Source organism: Myotis yumanensis, unplaced genomic scaffold, assembly GCF_028538775.1.
Source record: "Myotis yumanensis isolate MYYU_CA2020_CCGP unplaced genomic scaffold, mMyoYum1.0.hap1 SCAF_12, whole genome shotgun sequence".
NCBI lineage: Eukaryota > Metazoa > Chordata > Mammalia > Chiroptera > Vespertilionidae > Myotis > Myotis yumanensis.
In genome coordinates, this window is record NW_027223763.1 from 49,683,178 (window position 1) to 49,701,261 (window position 18,084).

At 40.0% G+C, this 18,084-nt stretch overlaps 1 protein-coding gene across 4 annotated transcripts in view; it reads left to right on the forward strand.

The window, feature by feature from the left end:
- KDM4C (lysine demethylase 4C) overlaps positions 1-18,084 on the forward strand; it is a 333,028-nt gene that overhangs the window by 157,900 nt on the left and 157,044 nt on the right. For all 4 annotated transcript variants that reach the window (XM_070431644.1, XM_070431646.1, XM_070431648.1 and 1 more), the window contains one exon: positions 16,948-17,138. In XM_070431644.1, coding sequence (XP_070287745.1) covers positions 16,948-17,138 — 191 coding nt within the window. The remainder of the gene's footprint in view (positions 1-16,947; positions 17,139-18,084) is intronic.

An 18,084-nucleotide genomic window follows, 5' to 3' on the forward strand; every position in this document is an offset into this window, starting at 1 on the left:
CTTAAAGTATTACAAAGAGTAGTACATATGTCTCCTTTTTTCCCCCCCTTGACCTTCCCCCGGCCTCCCCTACCCCCCAGTGTCTTGTGTCCATTGGTTATGCTTATATGCATGCATACAAGTCCTTTGGTTGATCTCTTACCCCCCTCACCCCCACAAGCCTCCCTGGCCTTCCCACTGTAGTTTGACAGTCTGTTCAATGCTGCTCTGCCTCTGTATTTTTGTTCATCAATTTATAATGGTCTTTATTATCCATAAATGAGTGAGATCATGTGGTATTTTTCTTTCATTGACTGGCTTTTTTCACTTAGCATAATGCTCTCCAGTTCCATCCATGCTGTGGCAAATGGTAAGAATTCCTTCGTTTTTACAGCAGCATAGTATTCCAATAAGGATTCTTATCACAAACTTGGTGCCGAGGTGTGATGAATCTTCTCTAACAGAGACATAACTTCATGGTCTGTCAAAGGGACCCAGGAATGGGTCTGGGTGTCCATGCTACAGTGGAGTCATGTACAGGGAGTTGGGGTGATGACAGGGTGGTATGTGTTCAGGTTTGGAGTCAAAGAGCTGGACCTCCGTGATAGTTCTGATTGCGCAAACTGCCTGGCCCTCTGACCCTCACATCCCTCTATAGTAAGATGCACACAGTTAGAATACATATGTTTATGGTGGTCATAATAAAAAGTGTTATCACTAGAAACCTACAGAATTCATGTTTATGGCCAGAGAGATGTTGGGTGTTGCGATGAGATGACCTCCAAGTATATAACTCATTTAAGGGAAAGAGAACAGTTATAGACATGAAAGCATTAGTTGCATTCAGCTAATCCTGATTTTTCAAGGCAACATTTGGGGCTTTGCTATAGCAAAATTGCCTTAAAAAATTGCTCAGAGATTCTTTTCATTGTAGGGCAATGAAAAGTTTTATCCAACTAGGTGTTTTCGAAACTGATTCATAATGCTGTCTTTTCCTTGTCAGCTTCACAATCTTGCTCAAGAATAAATAGTAACACACTTGCAAAAAATGACTAAAAGTGTTTTCAATAGAAATCACTTAATAATTGAGACCCAGGAACCCTAAAACCAAACAACTTAGTTTGATATAGCTCTATCATAAATATTTCTCTAAAAGAAAGAGGCAAGAAGAGGACAACCGGAGAGCCCCAAGCTTTCTTCATGGTTTACAGTCCTTTGAAAACCTATAGATGATCCTGCCCTGACGTCTTAGACCATTCCTCCCCATGTGGCCATAGGCAGAGGAGAGGGTGTCAATTGCTTCTTCTCTCTTTAAACTGTTGGTCTGTTTTGTTACATCATTGTCCTTTTGAATTTTATATGTCATCAGGGGCTCTTGGAGAATATAGGTTGTATTATTATTGCTGAAGCTTTAGCTGTCTAGTACATTCTAAGCATCCTGGTTATATGTTGCTTGTGGTTATAAGCAAGTGCCACCCAATGCACAGTCGTCACACGTTTACTGGGAACAACAGTAAACAACTTCAATTTATGAGTTCCTATTATAGATCATAAGACGACTTCAAGAAGTGCAAGTAATTTGTAGCCATAGTATGTTAATTGTGTGAAATTGTAGTCTAGTTAGGCTGTACGAATTATGACTGCAGTTATGAGTTGTTTACACCAAACAGCATGAGAGATACATATGTCTTCTATTGAATCATTATAAAAGGAAATGCCTGTCAGTTTAATTTATCACCAGACATATTCGTATTTAAAGCCCTTTATAGTGAAATGAAAGCTTGACCTAAAGATTATGGTTCATGCAGACTTGGCAGCAGCTGTGACCAAGGTAAAATACTGGAGGGTGCTTGACTGCTGTAGTAAAAACTGGGGAGCGCATAGGAAAAACTTTTACATGAGTGAATGTTCTCAGACATAAAAACAATTAAAGTAATCATTCCAATCAGAGATCTGAGAGGTCAGCTGCTTAAAGTCCCAGAGAGGTCCCTGTGAGGTTAATGATTTTCCCATGTCATGTGGTGGAACTGAAACATTGGCCAGTGTGCCTTTCCCGTTACCTGTCTGTGCCAGGGCAGAGCTGCACCCCTAACCTTTATCAAAGATTTGTGCACTCTGTCATGCCACAGTGTCTGTGAGCAGCAGAATGAAGAAAAACGGAAGCTCTTTAAAGAATGTCATATGGAGAACGATGTGTTAAAAATTCACACTGACTAAAATTTTTGTGTGCACATGCATCCATTTGTCCTGTATCTGAGTGCCCATCATGCCCCTGGCTGTAGGGTGAGCAGAGTTCTGCAGGCGGTGGATACACCGTGTCCTCCGGTAGCTTACACTCATGCAGTATTTCTTTTTTTTAAAATATATTTTATTGATTTTTTTACAGAGAGGAAGGGAGAGAGATAGAGAGTTAGAAACATCGATGAGAGAGAAACATCGACCAGCTGCCTCCTGCACATCTCCCACTGGGGATGTGCCCGCAACCCAGGTACATGCCCTTGACCGGAATCGAACCTGGGACCCTTCAGTCCGCAGGCCGACGCTCTATCCACTGAGCCAAACCGGTTTCAGCATGCAGTATTTCTTAACCTCAGCATTATTTTCATTTTTAGTGGCTTCTTGGCCCCTACCCACTGGAGTTGTAGCAGCTCCCAGTTGAAACAAACAGAAATGTCCCCAGGCGTTCTCAGGTATAACCTGGAGCGACAGGGGCTGGGAGAAAATGGCCTACAGCTGAGAACCACTGAACTTGTGCACACTACTGCTATGAGAAACAGGCAAGCACACAGGAAAATAAGTAGTAAGTACACACTGTGGATGGACTACACACAAGCCATATGAAGTGCTGTGAGAGACAGCAGGAGAGGTGGTTTCCAGAGCGCTTTCCAATTCATTGTCTTCCTCCCAGGGTGACACTTACCCACATGGTAACTAAACAAGTTTCCATTATATCAAAATTGTTGCTTTTCAAACATTTAAAGCATTTTGTTTACTAAAGGAAGTATCTATGTTTTTTCTTTTATTAAAATTAAATACTACTAGTGCTAAATAGCCATGAAATATGAAAGGATGGTTTTATAATTATCTAGTGGCAATTACATAATACAGTCCTGCCATCATGCTGCTACATATGAGCAGCACCAAACAGGCGCTGATGAATTGAAGATTCTGTACAATCATAGAAGAATCAGTTGGTTTGCGTACAAGTTTAGCACATTGTGTTTATTGTTACTGACTGATTATACCTGTGAAAGTTATCCATCTACTTTCTATGTGAGATAAAAGTGATTGTACAAACTGTCAAAAAAAGTTTTTGTTTGTGTAGTCACATTTTAATTATTTCTCAGTGGAAAAATATAGCACATATAGATAGCATCATTGGTAATTCATAAATTGTCTTTCCTATCTACACTAATAAAAGAGAAACATGGTAATTGGCGTACGACCGCTACCCTTCCCATTGGCTAATCAGCGTATCCTTATGCAAATTAACTGTCAGCCAAGATGGCGGCCGGCAGCCATGCACTGAAGCGAGCAGGGAGGCTTGCTTCCTCCAGGAACTGCAGACTCTAACGTACCCCGCCTCTCAACTGCAACTCTAAGCAACTATTACTATGTTGCAAATAAGAAGCTGAACAAAACCGGCTTTCAGTCAGCCCCGGACCGCAACATTGTATCCATGTTTTCAGCAGCGAGGCCTCAGAGCTAAAGCTGGCCCAGAATAAAAAAAAAAAAAAAAGAAAACAAGGAGCGGTTGGGAGCTTTTAGTCAACTGCCAGCGGGAAAACAGCCCTCAGCCCCTCAGCCAGGCTGGCCAGGCACCCTAGTGGGGACCCCCACCCTAATCCAGGACACCCTTCAGGGCAAACCAGCCGGCCCCCACCTGTGCACCAGGCCTCTATTCTATATCGTAAAAGGGTAATATGCCTCCTGGCACCGGGGTCAGCGGAGCAGCGAGGCTCCTGGCACCAGGATCAGCGTGACAGGGGGCAGCGCCCAAACCCCCTGATCAGCCCTGCTCTGTGCCTGATAGAGGGGGAGCTCCCCAATCCCCCGATTGCCCTGCGGCTCTGTGTGTGACAGGATGTGGTGCCCCAAACCCCCGCCCCCACGGGCCCTGCTCTGTGTGTGACAGGATAGAACCATAACCTCTCCATCGGCCCTGCCCTGAGTGTGACAGTGGCGGCGCCCCAACACCCTGATTGGCCCTGCTCTGTGGGTGATAGAGGGTGGCGCCCCAACCCCCCTCCACGGGCCTTGCTCTGTGTGTGACAGGGTAGAGCCATAACCTCCCCATTGGCCCTGCCCTGAGTGTGACAGGGTGCAGCGCCCCAACCCCCTGATCCGCCCTGCTCTGTGTGTGACAGGGGGCGGTGCCCCAACTCCCCTATCGGCCCTACTCTGTGCGTGACAGGGGGGAGCTCCTCTACCCCCTGATGGGCCCTGCTCAGTGAGTGACAGGGGGGAGCTCCTCAACCCCCTGATGGGCCCTGCTCTGTGCGTGACAGGGGGGAGCTCCCCAACCCCCTGATCGGCCCTGCTCTGTGAGTGACAGGGAGCAGCGCCCCAACCCCTGATTGGCCCTGCTCTGTGAGTGACAGGGGGCAGCGCCCCAACCCCCTGATCGGCCCTGCTCTGTGCGTGACGGGGGTGGCACCGCAACCTCCCCATCGACCCTGCCTTGAGTGTAACAGGGGGCGGTGCCCCAACCCCCCAATCAGTCTACCCTGAGCGTGACTGAGGGTGGCATTGCAACCTCCCGATCCGCCCTGCTCTGTGCATGATGGGGCGGCGCCCCAACTCCCCAATCGGCCCTGCTCTGAGCCTGACCAGGGCCTGCACTTAGGGATTGGGCCTGCCCTCTGCCACCCGGGAGCAGGCCTAAGCCAGCAGGTCGTTATCTCCCGAGGGGTCCCAGACTGTGAGAGGGCACAGGCCGCGCTGGGGGACATCCCGCCGCCCCCCCCCCCCCCCCAGTGCACAAATTTTTGTGCACCGGGCCTCTAGTCTATATATATAAAAGCCTAAACAACTGTTCAACTGGTAGCTATGATGTGCACTGACCACCAGGGGGCAGATGCTCCAACTGGTAGGTTACCATGCTGCTGAGTTCCGCCCTATTGGGACTGGGCGAGATGGGTCGGACATGCCCTGGAGCCCTCCCGCGGTCCCTCCCTGGCCCCCATCATGCACTGGTGGGGCCCCTCAGCCTGGCCTGCACCTTCTCACAATCAGGGACCCCTCGGGGGATGTCAGAGAGCTGCAGGCTAGGCCAAGGGACCCCACCCAGTGCATGAATCCGGGCCTCTAGTCTTCTTATATCTTAAAGTGTGACTTAAGTTCAAAATCATTTATCGAAAGAGTGTAACCTGCAGAAGTAAAGGAATGTACCCCTCTCAAACAAAAACAAAAATAAAAACCTTCTAACCTCTTTAATAATATTTAATGCTGTTACTTTTTTTATTGATTAAGGTATTACATATGTGTTCTTATCCCCCCATTTCTTCCCACCCCACTCCCATTCATGCCCTCACCCCCCTGGTGTCCATGTCCATTGGTTATGCTTATATGCATGCATACAAGTCCTTTGGTTGACCCTCCCCCTTACCCCACCCTCCCCTACCTTCCCTTTGAGGTTTGAGCATCTGATCAATGCTTCTCTGTCTCTGTCTCTGGATCTGTTTTTGTTCATCAGTTTATGTTGTTCATTATAATCTGCAAATGAGTGAGATCATGTGATATTTATCTTTCTGATGTCTGTTCACTGCAACTGTTATTTTGGACCATTACTTTTCCTTGCCATTGCTCTGCTACAAAAAAATCACCATCATTTTACGCCCCTTTGCTTACTGGTCCATGGTGTTTGAAGGGTGTTGTGGATGCAGTTTCTGTGCACGAACAAGTGTGTGCATTAATCAAATATTGTGAGATGCCTGTGGCACACTCAAGTTCATTTATAAGTGAGCTGTTGGCTAGGTTATGTTTGTCAATATTCACTCTATTAATTTCATGTCAGAGTGGCGGGGAACCATGGAGTCATGGCAGGATACCTGATGAGCACAGGTGACTTCCTGGGTATGATTTTGAGGAAAATGAAATAAATGGATTGACAAAAGCAAGAATAGGACTGAAGGTGATTAGGCATATGTTTTAATGTCCTTTACCCAGGAAATACTCAATTAATCTGCATTAACACCCTGAAGTAGAGTCCTTACATCATAGCAAATGCTTCCTTCCAACAGCAGTGTGTTATCTGTTTAGTAGTAATGTGAGAAAAAATTCTGTTCAATGCATTTGAAGACCAGATGTACACAACCCTTCCAGTTCTCTAGTGTTTAGAAATGTAAACTTTGACCTTTGGACTCTGAATCTCTTAATTTTCAGATGAGTTAAGATAATTGAGATTTTCAACTTCTGGTAATCACACAATTAAGGACAAATGAAGGCAATACTTTGTGGTTTCATTTTTTAAAAACTTTATTTTTATTGTTGACACTATTAAAGATGTTCCCATTTCCCCTACTTTTGCCTACCTCCACCCAGGCCCATCCCCTCCACTCCTTCCCTCTGGCCATCACCTCACTGTCTTCTCTATCTGTGGGTTATACACGAATGTTCTTTGGCTAATCCATTCACCTTCTTTTATCTAGTCTTCCCCTTCCCTCCCCTCTGGTTGGGTTGTCCTTCAGGCTGACTGGCTGTGAAGACTGGCCACAACCATAGTGTACAAGTTGCCGTGTAGGTGCTGGCTGACCTCACGAAGTGGAATATACCCCAGCAGGGTCTGGCACCTGGGAAGACCTCCTTTTTTGTGTGCCACTTGTGGATCTAATTAGGTGGTGCTCAGTTGTGGTCTGAAGCCAGCCACCAGATGTGTTGGTTCAGGGGCCTCTTGGGAGGGACTACAGTGCAGGTCAATGTCAGAGCCTCTTGTGACTGGCTTGGGCTTCTTGTTAGGAGTTACAAAGTGATCTACAGTTGGTAGCGGCCTGTGCTGGGCCTAGGTGTGCATGGAGGGGGCCAATGTAAGAAATGAGGCCAGTTGCCACCAGTAATGGGGCTGGGGTAGGTCTGCAAAAGGCCCAAGGTACCCTGAGACCCTCTGCCGCCTGCCTGTTAGCCTCAGCCGCTGAAAGAGCCTTGGGTGGTCATGGGTTGTGTGAGGCAGATTCTCAGGGAGTCACCAGGTGCAGGAGAGTTGTGTTCAACATGTTAATACAGATTCAAACTTGGCACCAGTGCTGGGTCTGAGGCCACTCAGCAAATGTCTTGGGACACTGCTGCCCACCTGGGACCTGCAGACCTTCATGGTGGAACTAGATCTTAGGGAGTGTTCAGGGTGGAGCTAGTAGAGTTTATCAGGCTAAAGCAGATTAGGATTTGATCCAGTGGGGGGATTTCGCCACAGGGGAAAGGTGGTACCTGTTGGTTATGTGGGAAGTTGGCCCTTGCCCTAAAGGCATAAAACTCAGTTTCTCCCTGAGTTTTGGGCAATATTGAGCTTGACTGGAATTGCTTGCGAGTTTTTAAAAAATAGATTTTTATTGATTTCAGAGAGGAAGGGAGATGGGGAGAGAGACATAGAAACATCAATGATGAGAGAGAATCATTGATCAGCTGCTTCCTGCACGCCCCCTGCTGGGGATTGAGCCTGCAACCCGAGCATGTGCCCCGAAGGAATCGAACCATGACCTCCTGGTTGATGTCCAACCACTTAACCACACCAGCTGGGCAGAAAATTATTAATTAATGTATTAGCTTATGTTTAAGAATGTTCATTTCAGTAGTAGTATTTATCAAAGACCTAAAAAATGAAAAAAAATATTTTCTAGAAATAATAGAGAGCATGCCCCCAAGGCCCAGCCAAGACTGATGGGCAGAGCTGCCACAGGAGGAGATATATAGGTCAGAGCCTCCCCAGAGTTCAGTTCAGGCTTTGGATCCGGAATTCCCCTGGACTAGCAGATCTGCGAAATAAAGGTTAAACTTTCCTCCCTCAGAGTGCTTGCTGATCGTTCTCCCATGCATTCTGCCACAACATTAGCATGTTATATAATAATCATATATGTAATATATATGTATGTCTACCTATGATGAGCATACATATGTGAGAGATTGATCCACTTTCCTTATAGTTGATTTGGGGGAAGCAGTGAGGGAACAGAGGTGGTGGGTATAACTAGAAGTGGGCATGGCAACAGGAGGCTGCTTAGACTAAAGACCCACACCTGGAGTGGAAATATCTATACATTGATGGATCTCTTCCTGAAGTGCTTCACTCTTAATCTTCCTATTTTTTTTCAAACCAAAAGTATTTAATTTCCTAGCACCTTATGCCCACTAAAAGCAATTTTCAATCACATGCTTCTGTGTTTATTTAGTTAATATGTGTTTCCCACTCTAGAAACTATGCTCTGTAAGGAGAGGGTCCAAGTCTGTTTTATCACTGTATATTCATCACCAACACATTACATGCTCCATAAATATTAGTTGAATAGTAGCCAAAACACTCTAGTAATGCCAGTAACATAACAAGCAAGACAAAAATGAAAACTAAACTCTAATGTTGATCTTATTATATTTGTATTATTTAATGTTTTGGCTCATTTCTATTTACATACCTGATTATTATGTAGAACCTTTGATTAGAACACCTCAAGATTATTTCATTAGTAAATATGACAACCCTACCTTAATTAATAGAAACATGGTATAAATGTTAAGGAGTACCTTTTTTTATCCAGCAAATGACATGCAGCTAAAGACCACAACTCAAATTTCTCACTCTATGTCTATTCTCTAAGAAATTGGTTAATTCAAATAAAATGTAGAACTGTCACTATTCCAATGAATCATTAACAAGCTCTGGACAAAAGCAGCCCTTCACTACCCCAGGGACAGTGGGTCTACTGATAAAATCTAGAAAGTGGTTTGGTGGTATGTGCTCTATTTTTACTCTACAGAAACTCATTAATCAGCCAAATATAAAAATGGCTATATAATAAATGAATTTTTAATGATCTGCATTTCCTCATATTCACATGTACTTTTAATATCTTGAAATCCAAGCTGGACTAAGTCCATAAAGTCATCATGAATACAGATGATAGCAGCCTCATGATTTGCCAAGCAGTAAAGTCCCCTTTAAACAATTCCAGAGAGACTCTTCAAGGTGGCAGAATAGGTGAAAACAGCACTCACCTCCTTCCAAGACCACATTGAATGGGAAATAGAAAAATCCCAGAGAGGTTGGCAGATAGGAAACCGAATCTTGCATCTCTTCAACCTTTTCCCTCTCAATTCACTATCCTAAGACATCCAACAAGTCACTGAGCATTTTTGTGCCTCAGTTTCTCATCTGTGAACATAAAGATTAAAGTGGGTGCAATATTAACTCCTCATTGTGTCCACTTAGTCATTTAAAAAGTATTATCTGAATGACTCTCAAAAGTCAATATAACTGAGCATCATAGAAGGATTACATGTTGTATGCTTCTATGCTATTTCTGACAGCTCTCATACATGATCTTATATACTCTTATGAGCTAATATTTATATTCATAAACCACTTAGATTCCTCAGAATCCGTGGAACCTTGTTTTATCTGTTCTTGCCCAATTTGTCATCCATATAACGTGACATGCAAGCATGAATTCAGAAAAAATAACTTCATCTGTCTCTCGATACTAGAAAGTTCAATTTCATGCTGTGTTTTGCATGGCACAGCAGGAGTGGATTGTTTAATATCTGTAACTCTGAACTTCAACCCCCTCTTTATCAGATATGCTGGTAAGTGTTGAGAAGCAGGCATTCTAAAAATAATTTCTACAGAATTTTTTTGGGACCCTTGGAGCAAGCTATTTGAATCTACTTCCCTTATTTTGCATGGTTTTTCTTTGTCTATTTGAGCTATGTCCCCATGGGTCAGAAAGATAGAGTTTCTAGTCCCATACCTTAAATTGCTTTATAATTGCCTTACTTTATAAGGGAGCCATATCCTGGCATGGTCAAGCCTGAAAATATTCAAAAGAAATTAATCTGAACCTGTTAGAAGTAGGGGGAGTGGAGGAAACATATTTTGGAAAATTGTTAGCTAGACTGGATAAACTCTATCAACACGCCATGATATCATGCATAAAAATATAATGAGACCCAGACATTTGTTCTCAACAACATTTCAGTTTGGCTATGGGTCATAGAAAAAGAAGTTTGAGATGGAAAAATATGGCCTACATTTAAATGTAAAACCATTTAAAATGTATTGAATATGGTTTGGTTTGGGAATTTCCTCAGTGGAGTACATAAGAGTATGGGAGTTGTTCTAGATTTGAATGTGAGCTGTGTCACCCTGGGCAAATTGACTTAGAATCTTTGCATGTCTGTTTCCTCATATATTTTTATTTTATTTTATTTTTTAAAATATATTCTATTGATTTTTACAGAGAGGAAGGGAGAGGGATAGAGAGTTAGAAACATCGATGAGAGAGAAACATCGATCAGCTGCCTCCTGCCCACTCCCTACTGGGGATGTGCCCGCAACCAAGGTACATGCCCTTGACCGGAATCGAACCTGGGACCCTTTAGTCCGCAGTCCGCAGGCCGAGGCTCTGTCCACTGAGCCAAACCAGTTAGGGCTCCTCATATATTTTTAAAAAAGGCTTTGCAGAAAATATTTTGAAGGGCCTCTTAATCTCTAGAGACTGTCTAGAATGCACTTATCAGTAAGATAGACACTATCTATTTTTATGGTTTAAAATAGAATGGAAGGGGAAGATCAGATAGGGCAAAAGTATCTGAAACAACTCACAACAGTGATTTATTAAAATTAGGATAAGATATTTGGTTCTGGTGTCATACTTTTTGCTATGACTGTGATATACCTTTTGCTTTTAGGGAACTTTAAAAGCTATTCTCTATGAAAACAAACATTCTGAATTGTTTTCTGAGTGTGTATTTTGGGTATACTGGAACCTTCAAATGCATTGTGCACCTTGACAAATCAGGGTTCTGTGAGCTCTGCAGACCATTGACTGGGGGCGGGGGGCAAGGGATCTTCAGGCCTCCTGCAGATCTTGCCTTCTTAACCCTTTGTACGCCATAAGCGTCTATAGACGCAAGCAAGATGAAAGTGTCTTTGGACACGTGGCAGTTAACTGGTTAATGGACATAAGGACAAAGGAAATGGCCTTGGCACTTCTTATATGCCAACTTCATTATTTAATATTGATCGTAGAATTATATTTCTATTTTCCCTCTGCTCAGTCAGTGTAAATGCAATCATATAGTTTACTTTTCATGTACTCTGCTGAAACAGCCTATCATTTGTCTTTGACTGGTACTATATAAAATGTAACCCAGAAAATCAAAGTGCTGTTTAAATATTATTTTTCAACTTAATTAGATCTAAATATTTAAAAACTCAATTTCCTGCATTAAAATTATTCTTATAGCCGAAACCGGTTTGGCTCAGTGGATAGAGCGTTGGCCTGCGGACTGAAAGGTCCCAGGTTCGATTCCGGTCAAGGGCATGTACCTGGGTTGCGGGCACATCCCCAGTGGGAGATGTGTAGGAGGCAGCTGATCGAAGTTTCTCTCTCATCGATGTTTCTAACTCTCTATCTCTCTCCCTTCCTCTCTGTAAAAATTCAATAAAATATATTTAAAAAAAATTATTCTTATATATTGTCAAAGTAATTATAATAATTTTCTCCCCAAATTATTTGTGTAAGAGGTCACATGTACACATGAGCAATGATTGAATAGGTATGTAGATGAAATAAATCAGTGTTATAGTTGATAGTTACATAATAAGGTGGGTGAATAGTGGTGGGTGCCCAGTATGTTCCATAGATAGAAATTGGCAGGAAATAGCATTTTCTCTTTTATTATTGCATTAGTTTCTTGTAAAATTTTTAAGCTTTGATTCATTATCAGAAGGATCACACATTTTTACCATCTCTGAAAAAAACATTCTGTAAAATATAAGTATTTGAGTAAAAACTGAAAATTTAAAAAATTTATTTGGTTTACAAGAGCATTTTGAGTTTACTTCAGTTTTTGTGGAGTCCAGTATGTTTACACACTTTGATTTTGAGACCCTGTGACAGAGCTAGGAAAGCATTTTTATATGGAGAAGATGATTCATTGTGTCCCCAATTTTAAGTAATTAATAACTAGAAGAGCTAAAGGAGCTAAACTCAGACCAGGATTCATCAAGCAGAAAGAGAAATGTGGCTACTGCTTATTAATCATATTAAACATAGTCATATTCATTAATTTGTTGGAGTAACCATCATTGTGGACTTTAAAAAACTCTGGCTTTTTTAGTTCAGCATAATGCATGCTAGATTCATCTACATTTATTACACTGATTCTGAATTCCCCTTGAATGTAACTTTTTAGAATAAAATTTCTAATTTCTTAAGCCAGCTAAGAAATACTAGTCCGTTGGGAGTACTCCAAAGAGGGTGAAATTCAGTTCGAGTTTGTAACTGGTAATGAAAATTTTATGATAAAAGAATGAATGGGCTACAGAAGTAGAATATTTTACTAGTACTCACCTTTTGGAATTTATTTAGAGGAATTCCAATATAAATTGATCCCTTTGTATTTTTTGTAGTTAATTCACATATTAAATACTTTTTTTGTTGTCTGGTGAACATGCAAAGAAAAAATTTATCAATTTTTGTAGTATCTCATTAGGTTAGGTATTTCTATAAGTAGACTAATATCAATAGATGCTGGATTTACTAACTGTATAATTATCTATTTTCTAAATTTGTTTTATTTAACAACTCTAAATTAGGCCATGTTTCTCATAAAATAATTGATTAAACTCCTTAAAAGTTGAGTGGCTTTTTCATTGGAACATAATGCTAGAAAATACTGATCAGAAAGACTAGTTTCTTGAGTGCATATTGCAAAATATCGTCCCTCAATTATATTTGGAACCAGAAATAACTATGCTTAGTATAGCAGAGTAAGTTTTCAGATTCCTGGACATCTATAAATTTAGTGTGAGTTAACAGTATGGCAATTTCCCAAAGAGCTGGGCCTTTCTCTTCTATACGTTTGGTATGATGTAGTATAAACCTACTCCATCTTCATATCGCATCTTCTTTATTCATTTACCTATCAGTGTACACCTAGGTTGCTTCCATATTTTGGCTGTTGAAAATAATGTTGCATTGAACATAGGTATGCACATATCTTTTCAAAGTAGTATATATATAAAATAAATATCCAGAAGTTGAATTGCTGGGTCATATGGAAGCTCTGTTTTCAATTATTTGAGTAATCTCTGTACTGTTTTCCATAGTGGCTGCATCAGTTGTCAACCCCACAAGGGTTCCCTTTTCCCCACATCCTCACCAACACTTGTAGTTTGTTGGATTTGTTGATGATGGCCATTCTGATCAGTGTTGCTATTCCCCGTTGTGGTTTTAATTTGCATTTCCCTCATAACTAGTTGAGTAGCTCCTCATATGTCTGTTGGCTATCTCTATGTGCTCTGTAAAGCCTGATGAGAGCCTGAGGCTCAGTCTTCTTCATTGTGGCTTTGCCATTAGAGTCATTTTCCTTCATTTCATGCTTCCTCTGTCCCTTTGAGTCCAGGCTGGCAGCATTTCTGAAAAATTTTTAAAAACTGTTTTGGTCTGTTGTATAACTCATGGGTGCCCACGCCATCAGATAAGAGGATCCTCCACAAATCTTTCCTGGGTAACTGCATCTTCATACACCAATATGACCATAAGTAATTACTTCGGTCATAACCCTATTTCCAAATAAGGTCACATTTTCATAGACTGGAGGGTTCGCATTTTAACATACCTTTGCAGGGGGACACAATTGAACTCATAACACCCATTTAACAACCATATAACAACCTTAACAGGTATATCAAGAGGCTTACTTTGTTGTTTTTTAAGGTATTTTTTTCCCTTTGTTCTTTCCTAATTTTCATTTTGATTGTTGTAAATATATTGAAAAGCAGAGTAATTTGCATACCTTCAAAGCCTTCCTTTGTACATAAAAGCAATTAAAAAATTAGTCATGCTGCATGTCACAAAAACATATAGTACAGTAATACTTTAGGTGTTTGTTAAGTATTACCTTCTTATTTTTTAATCTTATATTTTGGTTATATGAAATTTCTAATTCTGTAATTCAAATTCTAACTTACTATTTTGTGTCTTAGAAAGTTGCTTATTTTAAAAAATATTTTTATATTTAAATTAGATGATTGGTTTTCAGTATAAATAATGGAGATCATGAATTTGACTTCCTGGAGACAGGAACAAAATAATCATGATTCTGTATAATAAATCTTAGGATAGTGAACATAGAAAAATTCAATGTATACAGACTCCTGATAATTCTCTTTAAATCTGAACTTAACATTTACAATTAATATGTATGTTCTTAAGAGGAAAAGCAACAAAAGCCATTCATATTAGTATTTTGACTTCATTTCAAAAATAGTTTGCTTGAAAAGTTTTACCTGTTTCTGGTTATTGCTCTTTGTATTAATATGTAGTCACTAAGTTTCTTTATTTCTAAATGAGACTGTTAATATCTTCATTTCCTACTATGCATTCTCTTAGATAATCTCATTCAATCTTCATAGGGGTTTAGAGATGAATGTTATTATTTTCCGGTATTAACAAGAGTAGATTTTCACTGTGCTGCTGAAGCTTATTGTTTTTGACTCTGACATTGTTTCTTTCATTATTTTGAGTATTTTTTACTTTATTTCTGAATGTTTAAAATTAAAGATAATATTTATCTATTGTACTTACAGTGAGTCAGGCATTCAGCGGAGTGGTAGATCTTGTTGTATATTTATAAAATTCAAGACTTCTGGGAAAGGGTCATGGGAAATTGAAATATGTGAGACAGAATTCTCCTTGCCAAAGAAACTTACAGTACCTATATTGTCCACTCAATTTTATTTTTCATGAAGCAAGTATTAGTAACACTATAAAACTATAAGAAAGTTTCTACTGATGAGTCTAAACTTATATTTTTTTCTTTAATGGAAATATTACATCTTAAACCAAATATATTAAAATTTCTCAGCATCCTCATTTTCCATATTTCTAAGCCAAGATGAGTACAACAAAATGACTTAGAACTCTCTCTGTACGTAACAATAGAAAGCAGTGATGTAGATTAATAGTACCACATGCAGACATTCGATACAATTTCCTTCCAGTGTTTATTATGAATTTTCTTTGGATAGCAGAATGGTGAGCAGAAGGGCTTTGTGGTAGGAGCAGTAGTGCTGAGGTGGGGAAGCATTTGTGGCACTTGGGCTCCCGTGACTATACTTGGGTTGAAGAGGAATATTCATGTTTACTGGCAATGGGAGAGAAACCTGGAAATTTTACTGGTGGAATTAAATGTTGGAGCCCTTGAATGCCCAGCTCAGGAGTTGAGACTTATTTCTAAAGTGTGATTACACTCTATTGAACTCAGATACAAAAGATTACAAGACATTTGGGGGAGATTAAAGTGACAGCTGTAAAGATGAATTGGTGCTAGCAGAGACTGGTATAAGGAATTCGTACAGGAGACATTTCAGAGGAAGAATTAACGGTAGTTGATGACAGACTGGATTTTTAAGGGTAGAGGGGAAAGATGGATTAGGAAATGTTGAGTATGAATGTAGAAGATTGGAAGAATTGTCATATCATTGATAACAGCATGTTTGTTTGCAATAGAAGTTAAGGCATGTTAGTTGTTCTCTGAACTTTGAAATCATTTGAATTCTATGGAGGGAGTTTTAGACTAGACATTATTAAAACTAATTAATTTGCATGGAGATGATTATTGTTTCAACAAAATATTGAGTTTCAAAGCTGTTGTTGAGTCAACCAGTCTGTTGCCCGGTGTGTTAGGGTTTGCCAATGTATAATAGTTACACCTTTGAGACAATTCTGCACCACTATTTTATTAATGTCTGTCCTGTTGGATGAAGTTTGGGCTGGATGCAATTTAACCTGTGTGAAGTCTTTATAGGAAATGTGCTTTATAAGATATGACTGCTAGGTGCTAGGTAAGTATATATCCATGAAAATCAAAGTCTTAGTGGATTCAAAATAATCTTTTCTTTGAACTCACTTTAATACTATTCCTTTTTTCCTAGTGGATATGTTTGTAGTAGTGTTTTGTAGTGGGTGCGTTTTATGTGATATGATGTAGAAGAGACTCTTCTTTTGTTCCTAATGGTTGGCCACTTTTTGAGAGTATGTTTGTTAATAAACATGATGTGATTAAAATTTATCTTGAAGAAAATTTACCTCTTCCCATTGGTTTAATTATTCTAATCACATTCATTGGCTACTTCTGTTTGTGAACCCAGGTTTTCAGCTTTACAGACCTTTCAGCATTCAGCTCACTGATACAGCCTTTTGAAGGGAGAGTGGTTAATCCTTCTGTTGCAGGCATGCTTTTGAATGAGTGCACTTTCCTTTTAATTGTTCCTGGTACACAGTTCCCTATCAACTCTACCATGCCTTTGAGCATATTATTTTACCATTTATAAGTGTGAATATGCAGGTTCTCGCCTCCCTTTAGAACAGTGGTTTTCAACCTTCTTAATGCCGCGACCCTTTAATACAGTTCCTCATGTTGTGGTGACCCCCAATTTCATTGTTACAAATTGAACATAATTAAAGCATAGTGATTAATCACAAAAACAATATGTAATTATATATGTGTTTTCCGATGGTCTTAGGTGAGCCCTGTGAAAGGGTCGTTCGACCCCCAAAGGGGTCGCGACCCACAGGTTGAGAACTGCTGCTTTAGAAGAAATGGAATTTACCCCTCACTGAATGTTGGAAAATGTAAAACATCCTCATTTATGTGGTGACTAAATATTCTTGTGCGTTACATTTAAAGTAGGACTCGGTGTGACTTCATGTAGCTATGAAATGTTTAAAGCACAACATCCCCTCTGTGTTTCAGTGCACCTGCAGGAATGACATGGTGAAAATTTCAATGGATATTTTTGTGAAGAAATTTCAGCCAGACAGATACCAGCTTTGGAAACAAGGAAAGGATATATACACCATTGATCACACAAAGCCTACTCCGGAAACCACCCCTGAAGTAAAAGCATGGCTGCAAAGGAGGAGGAAAATAAGAGCATCCAGGAGGTAACGGTCCCAGCCTCCCCCATCACACTTGTACTTACGCAGTTAAAATGGGTTATGATGTGATATTCTCAAAGACCTTTTGCTTTGCTGAAAATTTATTCCTCATAAGTTTACATAATATCTTCCTGAAAATTTGAGACAAAATATTTTAATTCTTGAGAAATGTAATAAATAAATAGAAGTAAAAAGAATTGTATTTTGTGTTTGAGAATATTCCTGAAGTTGTTACACATGGCAAGTAAAACAATACTAGAACCTCTTGGATCTCTTACACTAACGTATTTTAAAGTTGTATCGGTGGTGCTCTTTATTCATCTCCATATTTTTATTAACTTCAGTAGCTTGATTTCCAACCTTTTCATTTTGCTACTGATTTTCTTTCTGACTTCAGTAGTTTTCTTCTTCATTTGATATTAATTTTCTCATCGGGATACCTATTTTTTGCCCCATTTTATACACTTGGTTTTATTCTTTTATGAGATAGAAAGCCAAGCATGTGGTGTTTCTGTAACATGGTTGTCCCCGTGAACTTTATTCTACATTCCATTTTCGTGGCCAGGGCCATTTCAGAAGCTTTTACACCTGTCATGGGCATCTAGCTAGTTTAAAACCCATTGAATAGGGTATGTGTTATGTTGCTCAGGTCCTCAGGCAACATGTTTAGGCTCTTGATGTTTTCCAGAGTTATATTACATTTTTACTCTCCAATATTACTCATTGTTTTTCTTTCAGATTGTAAAGGTAATATTTGTGCATTGGAGAAAATTTGTAAAATAAGGAAAAGAATAATGAAGGAATCCCAAATCACTCATAACCTCACAATCCAGAGATAACCAGTGTTAACATTTTGTATATATCCTTTACATATATATTGATTCTATATCATATAGTATTATATGCATTTTTAAAATTGGGGCGTTGCTCTATTAACAATTTGATGACCAGT